The sequence below is a fragment of the Oncorhynchus mykiss genome, chromosome 1 (genome assembly GCF_057628025.1).
Source record: "Oncorhynchus mykiss isolate SJ-2025 chromosome 1, ASM5762802v1, whole genome shotgun sequence".
Lineage (NCBI taxonomy): Eukaryota > Metazoa > Chordata > Actinopteri > Salmoniformes > Salmonidae > Oncorhynchus > Oncorhynchus mykiss.
Genome location: NC_143022.1, coordinates 29,969,382 through 29,986,248, shown reverse-complemented (window position 1 = coordinate 29,986,248; position 16,867 = coordinate 29,969,382). Strand labels below are relative to the sequence as shown.

At 39.7% G+C, this 16,867-nt stretch overlaps 1 protein-coding gene across 4 annotated transcripts in view; it reads left to right on the top strand.

Annotated features, from left to right (window-relative positions):
* necab2 (N-terminal EF-hand calcium binding protein 2) overlaps positions 1–16,867 on the top strand; it is a 126,359-nt gene that overhangs the window by 1,116 nt on the left and 108,376 nt on the right. For all 4 annotated transcript variants that reach the window (XM_036975172.2, XM_090223432.1, XM_090223487.1 and 1 more), the window contains exon 2: positions 6,093–6,117. In XM_036975172.2, the coding sequence (XP_036831067.1) occupies positions 6,093–6,117 (25 nt within the window). The remainder of the gene's footprint in view (positions 1–6,092; positions 6,118–16,867) is intronic.

Here is a 16,867-nt window from a genome sequence, read left to right as displayed (position 1 = left end):
CCGGACAAATTCACATAGAAATGGGATTTATAGATTTGTCATTCTTATTTAAATTAAGTTTAAGAAGCGGTAGATATGTTATAGGTGCGCTATTTCTATGCTTCCTGTTCTTAAGTTACGTTTTTTGGTATTTTACCTTCAGTTTTGTACACCAGCTTCAAACAGCTGAAAATACAATATTTTTTGTCGTTAAAAATATATTTGACAGAGGTTTAGGTGCAATGATTCTTTAAACTATACTTGCTTGTTTTGTCACAAACTGAAATTAGGCAAACTATTAGAAATTTAACAACCAGGAAATGGCAGAGGGATTTCTGCATAGTGCATCTTTAAATGTTGTCTTAATTAAAAATCTTATAAAGAGGTATAGATTAATATATGACTGATAGTCAGACATCTTGTCTTTACTATGCACTAGCACATCTTTGACAGTCATATCTTATTTTTTATAATTTATTATGCTTTTGCAGTGTACCAAGCAATTAGCCTACACTGTCGGGTAGGCTGCTGAAGCTGGTCTCAGCAGTGTTGATTTAATAGGTCAAAGTGTTGCCATAGTATTAGTCATAATTGCCTTATGTGTATCTGATGCTCGTTTCTCTAGGGATCTACATATTGCTTTAATGGATAAAACAAACCTGAGAGTGAGAGAAACTAGTTCACTTTTACACCAAGACCCAGACCCAGACCCAGATAAGATGATAAAGAAGTGGTGCATGGAAACTGATTATAGGAGACCAGAGGAGTAGACGTATCCTAGTGGGTGTGTGTGACTGTGGTGTGTGTGTGTGACTGTGGTGTGTGTGTGACTGTGGTGTGTGTGTGTGTGTGTGTGTGTGTGTGTGTGTGTGTGTGTGTGTGTGTGCGCATGAGAGAGAGCAAGAGAAAAAGAGAGTGAGGTGAGGGGAGAGAGAGTACTCAGTATATGAAAGTGAGAGAGACAGAGTTGTACAGGGTGGCCATTGAAAACCAGATAAGACATTCTCTGCTGAGCCCACTTTTAAGTTCACAATAAATTGCACAGCTGATACTGTATAAAGTCTTGACTGCACCTAGTGTACACTGAATGACAACGCAGCCTCATACAGTATACTAGGTATACAGTATTAGCAATGTAGTTTGCTTCTGCATTTGCCTGTCGATGTAGTGTATTGCTCTAGGACATTCTAGCTCTGTGAGTGACTTAGAGGTGATTATTGAAGGTTTTTAATTAAACTGTCCATATAGATCCAGCAAGTGACATTTACAGAAGATTTTAGTTGGATTATTGGCCATGAAATGTAAATGTTGTTGTCATTTGCACCGTTTTTAGGCTCAGCCATACCAGACTTTACTACTTGCTTTAATTGCATGTTATCTCTTTTTGAAGGACAAACATATGGTATTAATTAATATTATTTATTGCTTGCTATGTGTTCCAGGATTTTTAAAATAATGTTATTTGTCACATGCTGGTGTAGAACAGTGAAATGCTTACTTATGTGTTATTTTCCAACGATGCAGAGTTAAAGATAAAAAAAAAAAAAAAAAATTCACAGTGAATAACAATGACGAGTAAAAAATAAAATAATGTGGCTATTTACAGGGAATACCACAACCGAGTTGATGTGCAGGGGTACGTGGTAATTGAGGTAGCTATTGTATGTACATATAGGTAGGGATAAAGTGAACAGGATAGTTAATAGACAGTAGCAGCAGTGGAGAGTGCATTCGGAAAGTATTCAGACCCCTTGACTTTTTCCACATTTTGTTACGTTGCAGCCTTATTCTAAAATATATATATTTTTAAATCCTCAGCAATCTACACACAATACCCCATAATGACAATGCAAAAACAGGTTTTTAGAAATTCAAATAAAATAAAAAAACGGAAATATCACATTTACATAAGTATTCAGACCCTTTACTCCGTACTATGTTGAAGCATCTTTGGCAGAGATTACAGCCTTGGGTCTTCTTGGGCATGACACTACAAGCTTGGCACACCTGTATTCAGGGAGTTTCGCCCATTCTTCTCTGCAGATCTCCATAGCTATTTTCAGGTCTCTCCAGAGATGTTCAATCGGGTTTAAGTCCAGGCTCAAGGACAATCAGAGACTTGGCTTCTGTCTGGTCACAACCATAAAGGCCTGATTGGTGGAGTGCTGCTGAGATGGATGTCCTTCTGGAAGGTTCTCCCATCTCCACAGAGGAACTTTAGGAAGAGTCTTGGTGGTTCCAAACTTCTTCAATTTAAGAATGATGGAGGCCACTGTGTTCTTGGGGACCTTCAATGCTGCAGATATTTTTTGGTACCCTTCCCCAGATCTGTGCCTAGACACAATCCTGTCTCGGAGCTCTACGGACAATTTGTTCGACCTCGTGGCTTGGTTTTTTCTCTGTGTGTGCCTTTCAAAATCATGTCCAATCAATTGAATTTACCACAGGTGGACGATAATCAAGGTGAAGAAACATCTGTTGGATGATCAATGGAAAGGATGCACCTGAGCTCAATTTCAAGTCTCATAGCAAATGGTCTGAATACTTATGTAAATGTAAATGTACTCATGTACTTATGTAAATGTAAATAATAAATATAAATAATATTTCTAAAAACCTGTTTTCGCTTTGTCATTATGAGGTATTGTGTGTAGATTGATGAAGAAAAATATAATTTTATACATGGACTAAAGCTGTAACCTAACAAAATGTGGAAAAGGTCAAGGGGTCTGAATGCATGGTATGTGGTGAGTGTGAAAGTGCGTGTTCTGTCAGTATGCATGTTTGCACATGTTATGTGTGTGTGGCCGTATGTAGGGTGTGTGTTGGGGTGTAAGTATGTGTGAGTTTGTGAGTAGAGTCCAGTGAGTGTGCATAGAGTCAGTGTAAGATAGTTACTGGTACTACCTGTTTTGAGTTTTTGCTTGTAAGCAGGAGGATAGAGTTATGATCTGATTTTCCAAAGGGAGGGTTTCTGTATGTGTTTCTGTGTGTGGAGAAAGGTGATCTAGAGTTTGTCACCTCTGGTTGCACAGGTGACATGCTGGTAAAAAATGAGGTAAAATAGATTTCAGTTTCCCTGCATTAAAATCCCCAGCCATGAGAAACCCTTCCTCTGAATGTACATGTTCTTGTTTGCTTATTGCTTGTGTTGAGTGTGGTCTTAATGGCAGCATTGGTTTGTGGTGGGCAGCTACGAAAAATATAGATGACAACTCTCTTGGTAGTAGTATGGTCTACAGCTTATCATTAGGTATTCTAACTCGTTATAGCAAAAACTTGAGACGTCCAGGACCTACTGTATATTTAAAGGTATGTGAGTATTGAAAACCCATCTGATTAGAAGAGAAAACTCACAGTATCTGTTCTTTGTACAGTATTTCTTACAGCCCCATTATTCTCCTTTCTTCTCTCCTCCACAGCCCTACTCCACACAGCAGTGACTGCCTAGGGAAAACAGATCCATCCATTCTTAATGAGGAAAAAAGTCAGGGAGAACGCTGCCTCTCTCTCTCTCTCTTGCCCTGTTCCCACCATTCTGTGCCTCGCTCTTTCTCACAAATTTTCATGCTTATTGTTTGTCATGTCTCTCATTCTTTTCCTCTCTCTCTCATTATTACCTTTTAATTTTCCAGGTCATGGTTTAGCTTTTTCTGGAGAGGCTTTATTACTGCCACTTTTAGTGAGTTTGGTACACATCCGGAGGATAGGGAGGCGTTTATTATGTTCAACATAGGAGGGTCAAGAACAGGAAGTGACTCTTTCAGTGGTTTAGTAGGAATCGGGTCCAGTAGGCAACTGGAAGGTTTGTGAATGTGTCATGAGATACAGGATTTAAAAAACTTGAGTGTCTCCATTTATCTTAGGTCCTGGCAGTTCTGTGTAAACTCAAGACAACTGCGTTTTGGAGAAATACGCAGATTCAAAGAGGAATCCGCAATTTGCTTTCTAATGATCATGATCTTTCCGTCGAAGAAGTTAAAGAATACATCACTGTAAAAGTGAAGGCCATCTTCTCTTGGACTTGGGGATTGCTGCTTTTTAGTTAGCTTTGTGACTGTATCAAAAATACATTTTGGATTGTTTTTATTCAGCGTAATTTCCGTTCCAATTTTCTGGGAGCTTGCTTTAGGGCTCGGGTATTTTCTGTATACCAGGGACCTAATTTCTTGTGACAAATGTTTTTTGTTTTTAGAGGATATTACACAAGGTTAAATTTAGATCCTTGGTTAGGAGGTTAACTGATTTTTTAACTCCAACGTCCTTGGGTAGGTGGGAGAAGTCTGGAAGGGCATCTAGGAATCTTTGGGTTTTCCGAGAATTTAAAGTGCAGCTTTTTATAATCCTTGGTTGGGGTCTGAGCAGATTATTTATTGCGATTGCAAACGTAATAAGATGGTGTTCTGATAGTCCAGGAATATGAGGAAAAACATTTAGGTCCATAATATTTATTCCAGGGTATGACTGTGGCAATGCTTAGGTTCGGAGACAAGTTGGACAAAACCCACTGAGTCGATGGTGGCTCTGAAAGCCTTTTGGATTGGTTCTGTGCACTTTTCCATGTGAATATTGAAGGCACCAAAAATGTGAATATTATCTTCCGTGACTACAAGGTCCGATAGGATTTCAGAGAACTCAGTGAGGAATGCTGAGGAATGCTGTATATGGCCCAGGGGGCCTGTAGTAACAGTAGCTATAAAAAGTGATTGAGTAGGCTAAGTAGGCTGCATAATAACCGTTCTGTTCTTGAACAGTATTGATCACTTTCATTCTCGGTTCTGTTCCTCTGTAAAAAATATTTTACGGTTTTCAGTTCTGTTCCCTGAACCAGTTCCAACCGCTGGATAGCAGTAGCAAACCACACCCTGGCCCCTGGGAACTGAGCTGCTCTAGTTGTTTTATAGTTGTCTTAGTAAGTGATACTCTTTGATGTCGTTTTCATTCTATATATTTTAGAGGAGCAGTGTGTGCATTTGGTGTTTGTCCCCTTTTTTTGTCAAATATGTTTTTTTATCTGAAACGAAGTGAAATTGGGTCACCTACATTATGTGACACCATGCTGGTAGGCCTGACAAATGGATGATCAGACAAGCCCCTCAACACCAAATTGGCCAATTCTATACACAAACGTCTGTCACCTTTGTCATATTATTCCCCACTTCTGTTGCTTTACATTTTGCATGATATGTAATATTTTAATGCACCTTTTCTAATCATGTCAGTGAGGATGAGTCTTTCTGGAGAGTAGGTACCTGTATTTCTTTTGCTCATTAGTGTTTTACATCATGAATCTTGTTCTTGAGGCAGCTCTGCAGAGTGGTCACTAACTGGCACAGCCACAAAGTCATAAAATCTGATTTTAAACCTAACCTTAACCCTAACATTAACCACACTGCTAACCCTAATGCCTAACCCTAATCTAAAATGAAGCCAATTTTGACTTAGCAGCTGGCCCATCTAGGGGTAATCTCTCAGTTCTGCCTCCAGGACAAGACTCATCCCAATAAATGTATGGTGTGTTCTCTACGTCACATGTCCATTTTCATGGTCAATTATTTACCCCTGATTTGTTTTATTAAAACTACTCAAGTGCTCATCAATCTGGTGAAGCAAATAGATAGTATCAACAAACGCACGAAGGACAAACACCTACAGTATACACAGTATTTTATACTGTTAAGCTCATTCATGGATGAAATGCACTCACCGCTTTCAAAAGCATAGAAAGAAACAACACATGAATATGTACCCCCCACCAGATATAACGATGGTTACAGAAAACGTATTAGTGTTTTAAACTGGTGTGAATACTGCTTTTCCAGTGACAAACAAATGCTTTTTCTTACTCTACCCTGCAGCCTTAACTGTGCTATTACACACATGAGTGCACAATGTGGTCAGGCTTTTCAAACAAGACTACACTGGGTTTTCACTTACTCTTAACTAGCCATTCAGGCAGGCTTATTTACTGTCTCCGTGTCTGTAGCTAGTATCTTTTTAGGCGTTATGGTATCATTTACCTTTTTTGCCATGTTTTATCATGTTTTATGTCTTGACACTTTTCACGTGACTAGTCCCTTCGCTAATGCAGAGCTCCTATTTTGTCTTAACAGATTTTCCGGAGAGCTGATAAGGATGGTAAGTGTGTTTTTGTTTGTTAAACTGATCTGTTATCATGTTGTCTGTGCCCTCTCAGTAAGGTAGCCACCCTGTCCAGTGTTGTGGGTTATTTGGGTGTTGGTTAATTTCCAGGCTAGTACAGCGTTTTGTTTGGTGCCAGCGCTTCCCTCATTCCCTCTGTCACTTGTTTGTTCTGCTGTCGTCTCTTGGAGCCTTTGACAAGACAGAAGAAAACGAACAAGGAGACAACTTAAAAAGCTCAGTCTTCGTATCAGCCAGATGGCCATCTTCTTGTATTCTCTGATATGTGTGTGTGTGTGTGTGTGTGTGTGTGTGTGTGTGTGTGTGTGTGTGTGTGTGTGTGTGTGTGTGTGTGTGTGTGTGTGTGTGTGTGTGTGTGTGTGTGTGTGTGTGTGCGTGTGTGTGTGTGTGTGTGAGAGCATACAGTTAGCAAGCAGGATGAGTGCCTGTGTTTTGGGACAGATAACTATTGCAATTTTCCCTCATTCTCTCAATCAATGAGTTGTTAAATTCTTTCATATTTAAATGTTACAAATAGTTAACTGTTCTGTGTGTATGTTTGTTACTAACACAGTAGATACACTACATGGTCAATACACCAAAGTTAATTGTATCTCTTGCAATTTAAGAGTGTGTAACCCTTTTGCAAGGTCACCCAACAATCCTGTAAATGCAAGTTCCCTTTACATTTACCAAATAATTTGCTGTTCTAAAACCAGTGATTTGTCCTTGGTTTTGTTTTACCCAGAGGAATATGGGCTTTTTCCTGTGGGTTCATGAGTAAGCTGTGCAATGGTGAAATCTAACTATTTATTTTTCAAAGGGAAAAACAGCTAATCACTGTGAAAAGGACCACAGCTGCCAAAAGTACATAGTTAAAGAGAATCCTTGTTATTTGATGTATGGAACAAGCTCAGTTTGTGCTATTTTTACCCTCCTCTCCTGGGAAATGCTCTGTGGCTGTTTTAACGAGAGAGAGATGCTAAACACACACATAGAGAGAGAGATTACTTTCTAAATGTAATCTGCTACACACTGCTAACACTAATATGTGAGAACAATCTTTCTTGTGAACAAATTTTACATTTTGTCGTTATAATAAAGTTGGTAGCAACATGTAAAAATCTTGGTGGAAATCTGTTCCAGCTCAACCCATAATGCAATGCAATATCAGCATGTGAAGTAGCTGCAGTAGCTGTAAAATCGCCTAAACAAACTGCATTATCAATTTTGGAGTCTACAATCTTAGCATGTTCAACCTGCAGATCGATGTGCCTCACAGAGTGGAGTCTGACATTCACAATGGCCCTGCAACGGCACCATACAATGCACCTTGGACTGAAGAGGCAGACAAATAGGAGAAATGTGGTGGATTTTCTGTTAAACTACACATTTCTCGAGGTTGGAATATCGCAAAAAATATGGTCAATGGCTCATTCGAGAGAAGACAACCTCCTACGTTATGACATCGGCCAGTATTGAAATCAGACATGTATGCTAGACGTTTTTGAGATCTAAAAGTCATATTCATATTAACTTTCTGTGTAGTGAGAGAGACTTTATCACAGTGCCATATCATACTGGACGGATTTCTGCCTGCTTGAACAGATACACATGAAGACATGAAAACATGAAATTACCCTGGGAATCAATAGAACATCTCTCAGAGATGCACTAACACAATTTAACATTCAAAATTGGTGAAAATTTCCATTAAGACAAAAATTCTAAAAGAACATTCATACATTTTTACAATATAATCCATTTTTACTTTGCAGTTAGCGAAGACATCACTCATCCAAATAAATATCATCTTGCTTATGAAGAAGCAATACAAGACAAAAATGAATATGACCAATTGAACGACATATTGCAGGATAAATCAATGTTAGAGTTTATACATAGCTGGCAATAAATATATGTTGCATTTTACTTTATGGGTTTGGTTATATAAACTCAACAAAAAAAGAAACGTCCTCTCACTGTCAACTGCGTTTATTTCCAGCAAACTTAACATGTGTAAATATTTTTATGAACATAACAAGATTCAACAACTGAGACATAAATTGAACAAGTTCTACAGACATGTGACTAACATAAATTGAATAATGTGTCCCTCAACAAAGGGGGGATCAAATCCAAAGTAACTGTCAGTATCTGGTGTGGCCACCAGCTGCATTAAGTACTGCAGTGTATCTCCTCCTCATGGACTGCACCAGATTTGCCAGTTCTTGCTGTGAGATGTTACCCCACTCTTCCACCAAGGCACCTGCAAGTTCCCGGACATTTCTGAAGGGAATGGCCCTAGCCCTCACCCTCCAATCCAACAGGTCCCAGACGTGCTCAATGGGATTGAGATCCGGGCTCTTCGCTGGCCAATGCAGAACACTGACATTCCTGTCTTGCAGGAAATCACGAACAGAACGAGCAGAAATGGCTGGTGGCATTGTCATGCTGGAGGGTCATGTCAGGATGAGCCTGTAGGAAGGCTAGCACATGAGGGAGGAGGATGTGTTCCCTGTAACGCACAGCGTTGAGATTGCCTGCAATGACAACAAGCTCAGTCCGATGATGCTGTGACACACCACGCCAAATCATGACGGACCCTCCACTTCCAAATTGATCCAAAGTACAGGCCTCGGTGTAACGGTCATTCCTTCGGCGATGAACGCGAATCTGACCATCACCCGCGATTCGTCAGTGAAGAGCAATTTTTGCCAGTCCTGTCTGGTCCAGCTACGGTGGGTTTGTCCCCATAGGCGACGTTGTTGCCGGTGATGTCTGGTGACGACCTGCCTTACAACATGCCTACAAGCCCTCTGTCCAGCCTCTCTCAGCCTATTGCAGACAGTCTGAGCACTGATGGAGGGATTGTGCGTTCCTGTTGTAACTCGGGCAGTTGTTGTTGCCATCCTGTACCTGTCCCGCAGGTGTGATGTACGGATGTACCGATCCTGTGCAGGTGTTGTTACTCGTGGTCTGCCACTGCGAGGACGATCAGCTGTCCGTCCTGTCTCCCTGTAACGCTGTCTTAGGTGTCTCACAGTACAGACATTGAAATGTATTGCCCTGGCCAAATCTGCAGTCCTCATGCCTCCTTGCAGCATGCCTAAGGCACGTTCACGCAGATGAGCAAGGACACTGGGCATCTTTCTTTTGGTGTTTTTCAGTCAGTAGAAAGGCGTCTTAAGTGTCCTAAGTTTTAAATGTGACCTTAATTGCCTACCCTACCCTCTGTAAGCATGGGGAACAATGTTTTACAATGAAGAACTGTGAAGTTATTTGGATTTTTACAAATGATCTTTGAAAGACAGGGTCCTGAAAAAAGGACATTTATTTTTTTGCTGAGTTTAGGTGTCTTCTAACCCATTACTTTCTACTACAGATAATAATATGATTAGGCTATATCTTTACATTAAAAACAACAGTCCGTCAGATTTCCAGTCATTCCGATTCAATTAATACCCCTTGATATTCAAGAATAGGACTTGGAAATATAGATTTGCCAAATTGTATTACCTGAGCATAACCCAAAAACTAAGACCTAATTAGCCTACTCTGTTGTTTATGATTTTGTTGTCATGGAGGACTGCTTCAAGTTGAAGAAATGCTGCTCTGGGAATTTCATGCTTTCAGCACTACCGAAATGTATGCTGCATATGCTCCATTTGCTACAGGCCTATTGTTTACATTTTTGTTGGTGACGCTTGATAATTTGCAGCTGTTTAAGTCTATAAAAGGTGTGTGTGTTTCAGCATATGTCCGTTAGGCCTATGGATTATTCTAGTTTTTTTTTATCAGCACGAATTAGATTTAGAAAGAAGTAACTCCCTCAAACTTGTATTCCACAGGCTGGGATCCACTCTATACAGCTGTTGCAAGAGCGCATTTTTCACTGGCTGTCCACTGTGGCGTAGCCTATTCATTATGCCGATTCTTTTGCAAAACGTTTCTTAAGCGGAAGTGAACTGAACGAAACGGGGAGGGATCTACCTGAATTGTTCCAATAGAAACTTCGGTTTTGCTCTGTTTGCTTCCGTTTGGTTCTTAAATGGTAAACGATTTCTGTAATGAATACATCCCTCGTGGCAAAAACATTGATTGATGGGCAGCTTAAACTTCTTCAATTCAACCATTATAGGGTTAAAATACACATATAGCAGTGGAGGCTCCTCCTCAGAAGAAGGGGAGGACCATCCTACTCAGTGAATTTCAGACAGTTATTATTTTTAGATAAAACTATACTAAATATATATTCACCAAATCACTGATTAAAACTCTCTGTTTTGCAATTAAGGTCTACAGTAGCCTCAACAGCACTCTCTGGGGAAGCACCAAGGTGTCGCCAGAGGACAGCTATTTTGGGTACCTAACCTATGAGTACATTGGCTTTAGTACAAAACTTAGGAGGCTCATGGTTCTCATCCCCTTCCAAAGACTTACACAGTAATTACGACGACTTACGGAAGATGTCCTCCAACCTTTCAGAGCTCTTGCAGCATGAACTGACATGCTGTCCACCCAATCAAAGGATCATAGAATGAATCTAGTACTGAAAGCATAATCAGCGGCTATCTAGCACTGCAGTGCAGTGCATACAACACTCCTACCGTGGCCTCCAACTGCTCTTAAACGCTAGTAAAACCAAATGCATGCTTTTCAACCGTTCGCTGCCTGCACCCGCACGCCCGACTAGCAACACCACCATGGATGGTTCCGACCTAGAATATGTGGACATCTATAAGTACCTAGATGTCTGGCTAGACTGTATAAACTCTCCTTCCAGACTCATATCAAACATCTCCAATCTAAAATCAAATCTAGAATCGGCTTTCTATTCCGCAACAAAGCCTCCTTCACTCACACCGCCAAACTTACCCTAGTAAAACTGACTATCCTACCGATCCTCGACTTTGGCGATGTCATCTACAAAATAGCTTCCAATACTCTACTCAGCAAACTGGATGCAGTTTATCACAGTGCCATCCGTTTTGTTACTAAAGAACCTTATACCACCCACCACTGCGACCTGTATGCTCTAGTCGGCTGGCCCTCGCTACATATTCGTCGCCAGACCCACTGGCTCCAGGTCATCTACAAGTCCATGCTAGGTAAAGCTCCGCCTTATCTCAGTTCACTGGTCACGATGGCAACACCCACCCGTAGCACGCGCTCCAGCAGGTATATCTCACTGATCATCCCTAAAAACAACACCTCATTTGGCCGCCTTTCGTTCCAGTTCTCTGCTGCCTGTGACTGGAATGAATTGCAAAAATCGCTGAAGTTGGAGACTTTTAACTCCCTCACCAACTTCAAACATCTGCTATCTGAGCAGCTAACCGATCGCTGCAGCTGTACATAGTCTATCGGTAAATAGCCCACCCAATTTTACCTACCTCATCCCCATACTGTTTATATTTATTTACTTTTCTGCTCTTTTGCACACCAATATCTCTACCTGTACATGAGCATCTGATAATTTATCACTCTAGTGTTAATCTGCAAAATTGTAATTATTCGCCTACCTCCTCATGCCTTTTGCACACAATGTATATAGACTCTCTTTTTTTTCTACTGTGTTATTGACTTGTTAATTGTTTACTCCATGTGTAACTCTGTGTTGTCTGTTCACACTGCTATGCTTTATCTTGGCCAGGTCGCAGTTGCAAATGAGAACTTGTTCTCAACTAGCCTACCTGGTTAAATAAAGGTGAAAAAAAAAAAAAAAAATGTGGTGAGTAGTTGACTCAGAGAGAGAATGACAATAGTTGAACTGTTTTTAACAAATTAATTTATTCAACAATTAAGGGGAAGCAGCAGAAAGAGAAAGAGTTAGCTCTATTTTGTTGCATTTTTTTCACTTTCACTTACTTAGCTAGCTATTGCAGCTAGCTAATTTAGCCTACTCCAAAACCCAGCTCAAACAGAGAGGAATGCCATTTATGTTAGCTAGCCTCTTACTCCCACCTGAGACGCAGACGTCTCATCTAGACACCTGGAAATGCAAATGTGCTACGCTAAATGCTAAATGTACTCGTTAAAACTCAAACGTTCATTAAAACACACATGCAGGGTATTGAATTAAAGCTACACTCGTTGTGAATCTAGCCAACAAGTCAGATTTTTAAAATGCTTTTCGGCGAAAGCATGAGAAGCTATTATCTGATAGCATGCAACACCCCAGAATACCTGAAGGGGACGTAAACAAAATAATTAGCGTAGCCGGCGCTACACAAAACGCAGAAATAAAATATAAAACATTCATTACCTTTGATGATATTCTTTGTTGGCACTCCTATATGTTCCATAAACATCACAATTGGGTCTTTTTCCCGATTAAATCCGTCCATGTATGCCCAAAATATCCATTTGTATAGCCTGTCTGGTTCAGGAAAAGCTCCGTTCCAAAACGCAACGTCATTTAAAAAAATTATATAAGTTGCCTATATTCTTTGACAAAACACTTGTCAAAGATTTTTGTCAACAAAAATGACGTCGTCGACATCGTGTGGAAGTTGTAGGAAGTTGTAGGAACTGCAAGCTCCCGGCTATATATTTTTGCTTGCAATCAACAATTCAGAGACTGGCGGATTAATACTTTTCTGTGTTTTTTGTGACCAGGTTTTTCTTGGGATTTCGCTTGCTGTTCACGTTCTGTTATAGTCACAGACATTATTTAACCAGTTTTAGAAACTTCAGAGTGTTTTCTATCCACACATACTAATCATATGCATATACTATATTCCTGGCATGAGTAGCAGGACGCTGAAATGTTGCGCGATTTTTAACAGAATGTTCGAAAAAGTAGTGGGTCGACTTAAGAGGCTAGCTGGCTAAGCCTATCCAACACTGGAACGCTTTCAAATCAAGGTAAGCTTTAGGTTTTAGTAATCTATTGCCACCGAGGCCCACCGGTGTAACTGCTAAACTGCTTGCTGACTGTACACTGTACCCTGATTGTAGCGGGTTTACTAACGTGTTAGTTCTACTAGCTGTTGACTATGTTGACTATGACGTTAGCTAATATGGTGAAAACGTTATAGGCTGTGTGTAGCGGTTAGCGGTTATGGTATGAATGTTTGGCTTGGAAAGTTTTTTTCGCCTGGCCACAGGCGTCTGTTGTGTTGTGCACTGAAGTCCACAAGTGAAGGGAAAATGTGAGCAGAGAAGGAATTATACAACGAGCAAAGTGATGATGCTGTTTGTATGTGGCTGCTATTAAAGTGAACTGTGTTCGGTGATTATGGGTGTATACATTCTGCAGAATCTGTTGAAAACGTTTGTTATAAACGTAACCAAACAGGGATTAACCTACCTAACCAAACAGGGATTAACCTACCTACATTTTTCCAATAGAAACTCTTGTTTGCAACTGTTTGGACTAATGATTACACCCTAGGCGGTATTGAATGTGTCATGAATGTTATAAACTTTAATTTGAAGGCTAGTTTGTAGCATGTTACATTTGACCTAGTTGAATGGAATATGAATGACAGTCATCCAATATGCTGTCATAGAAATAAGGCCATGTTCATTAAGAAAAAGTGTCCTCCCTAAGCTTAAATGGCACTGACCGGCACTGACCTACAGTATAGGACTACATTTGTGAACAGCCATCCACAACAACCACAATATAGCAAAATAGCAGAATGAGAAAGCAGAAGTGTGAGTCACATCAATGTGCAATGTGTCCTAGATATCAATAATAAGTTATATCTGTATCGCCCATATGCTACACCACTGCTGTTGTCCTTACCTCCAAGCGTTTATTTAAGTTGGATAATATTTGGATGCCGACAGCAGTCGCACTATTGGAAGACAGCCTGGGCTGTAGCCTACAAAGGCCCATTCCTGCTCTTTTACCACAATCCATCAAACACATTTAGTGTGTCATCATAGAGGTCTCTGACCTATGGTAATTTTTTGCAAATTTGAATGTCATTGAGAAAACAGCAAACATCCCTTCTGAATTTAAAAGTAATCATCTAGTTTTTCAAAGTATCTGTAATCTTATTACAATATTTTAGCTGGTAACATAATGGATTACAGTTTGTTTTGTAATCTGTTACATATGGGAGGGTACTGTATATTAGGGAAAGAGAGGGGGAGAGAGAGAATCCTTAGCTCTCCTCAATAGAATCCATGTATGGATTGACAAGGGTCAGAGGTTGTATTGCCTCTCCCTTCCTGCCCACCTCCAAAAGGGCACCTGCTAATGAAGCCTATGATCATTTCCATGAGCACCAACATGTGAAGTTCATCGGAGCATATCAAATTGGGTGTAAAATGATAGCTAAGAGTCTATATTTTGGGGAAATGAAGGCATAGATAAAGAATCATAATAACAAACATCTTAAAAATGTGACAAGTAATGGCTTTGATTTCTGATCAAACAGATGGAAAAGGAGTCTTAGAAAACATCTTCCAGAAAAAGCTATTAAAAATACATCAAAACACAATAATGTTGAAGCAAAGACCCCTGACAACTAATATCAACACATATTTATTTTTGGAGACATTTCTCTACCTTCTGTAAGTTAAACTTAGGGATAGCCCCATTTTTAAAAAGAATTCACCTAAATGACATGCCCAAATCGAACTGCCTGTAGCTCGGGTCCTGAAGAAAGGATATATATATTCTTGGTACTATTTGAAAGGAAACACTTTGAGGTTTGTGGAAATGTGAATTGAATGTAGGAGAATATACCACAATAGATCTGGTAGAAGAAAATACAAAGAATAAACCAACCAGTCTTTTTCTATCACCATCTTTGAAATGCAAAGAGAAGGGTCATAGTTATAGCCTTCACTCTGGTTGTAACTCTGAAAGTATCCATAAGATGGCAGCAGTGTATGTGCAAAGTGTCAGATGGATAACTTGAAAAATGAATGAACAACAAGACTTTTAGTGTGAAGTCCCCAGGTACATTTGCGCAAATCATGGAGGAGAGATTCGCATTCATATTCCATTTTTCTGCAAGACTATCGTCAAATCTGTTTACTCGGACTTTTAGCTTTCCAAGTATTACTAGCCATATTATAAGTTCAACATTTGCAAAACAACCAGTTTTCATAACTTCATAACTCTGAATATCCTTATAATTTTTGTCCAAAATGAAAAGGCATGCTGTCGTACAAGGTTAGTTGCTACATTTTACGACATACATTTGACAAAGATACAGTTGTTCAAGTGATGGCCGCTCGCGTCATCGACGTGCCTTGAAGGCGTCGCTCTCTGACCAAATATGGTGTCATATAGGATATACTACACCCCTAATTAAATAGTGAAGTCTTGTTACCTTCTCGGAACTCTGAGGAATAGATACGAAAGTGATTTGACTCATTGAAACAACGTTTAGGGTGAGATTTTCACTGATTCCTTTCTTTGCAAATTGAACGAGTGGAAATACAAAGTCGATTGTGCATGCTATATGGATCTTTTTAGAATATATTTAAAAGGATTTTATCTAACAAAACTAACACTTCATGTTATCTCTGGGACCCTTTGGATGATAAATCAGAGCAAGATATCAGAATATAAGTGCACATTTCACCTTCAGAGGTGAATTTATCAAACCTATCGCGAAGAAAAAAGTGTTTTGTGGTTAGGAGCAGTAATAGTTACTGTTAATTGGACAGTGCAGTTATATTAACAATAATTTAAGCTTTCAGCCGATATAAGACACTTATATGTACCAACATTTGTTGTTTCTCTCAAATCTGCAATCTTGACATAACTCGCTGCATGATTTACAACTGTCCCGTTGACGGAACGCCAATCCTTAAGAAGTTTTAAGAAACATTGCCTTGTGCCTTGTAATTATGTTACCTGTCATTTAAGATATGTTCTAATTTCTCTCCCCCATGAAGAGGGAGAATAATGAACGTTCATAGGGAAGCTAGACCTACCAATTAGTTATAGTGTTTTTACTGATATACATTTCTGTTTATTAATTATTATAAGCTGCGTAGTTCGAGCCCTGAATGCTGATCAGCTGAAAGCTGTGGTATATCAGACCGTATACCACAGGTATGACAATGATGTTGGTAACCAGTTTATAATAGCAATAAAGCACTATGGTGTTTTGTGGTATACTGTATTTTTTTATATATTTTTTTATCTTCATTTAACTAGGCAATCAGTTAAGAACAAATTCTTATTTACAGTGACGGCCTTCCGGAGAAAAGTGGGTTAACTTCCTTGTTCAGGGGCAGAACTACAGATTTTTACCTTGTCAGCTAAGGGATTCAATCCAGCAACCGTTCAGTTACTGGCCCAATGCTCTAACCACTAGGATACCTGCAACCCAAAATGGCCAATATAGCACGGCTAAGTCTGTATCCAGGCATTCCGTGTTGCGTCGTGCTTAAAAACAGCCCTTAGCCATGGTATATTGGAAATATACCACAACCTCTCTTGCCTTATTGCTTAATTAAGTGATTAAAACTTGTAATTCTGTTACCAAATTGGTAACAACAATTACAGAAAAATCTGTAAGGTAATTACTGCAATTGAATTGACTACAATGGGAAATCAAAGTAGCCACGATCCACAGTTGGTGTTTGAAACTTGGTTAGCCCACCCTGGCCTTGATTTCAACATCCACACACGTCGTTTTTTGGGCAAGTCCGGACCAGCCATGATTTCAACATCTACAGTTTATTACCGGCATTGATTTGGCCCAATCATAGACGTCCATGACCGGACCAAATTTGGTCTTGTTTGGGAATAATAGCCAGTGTGTAG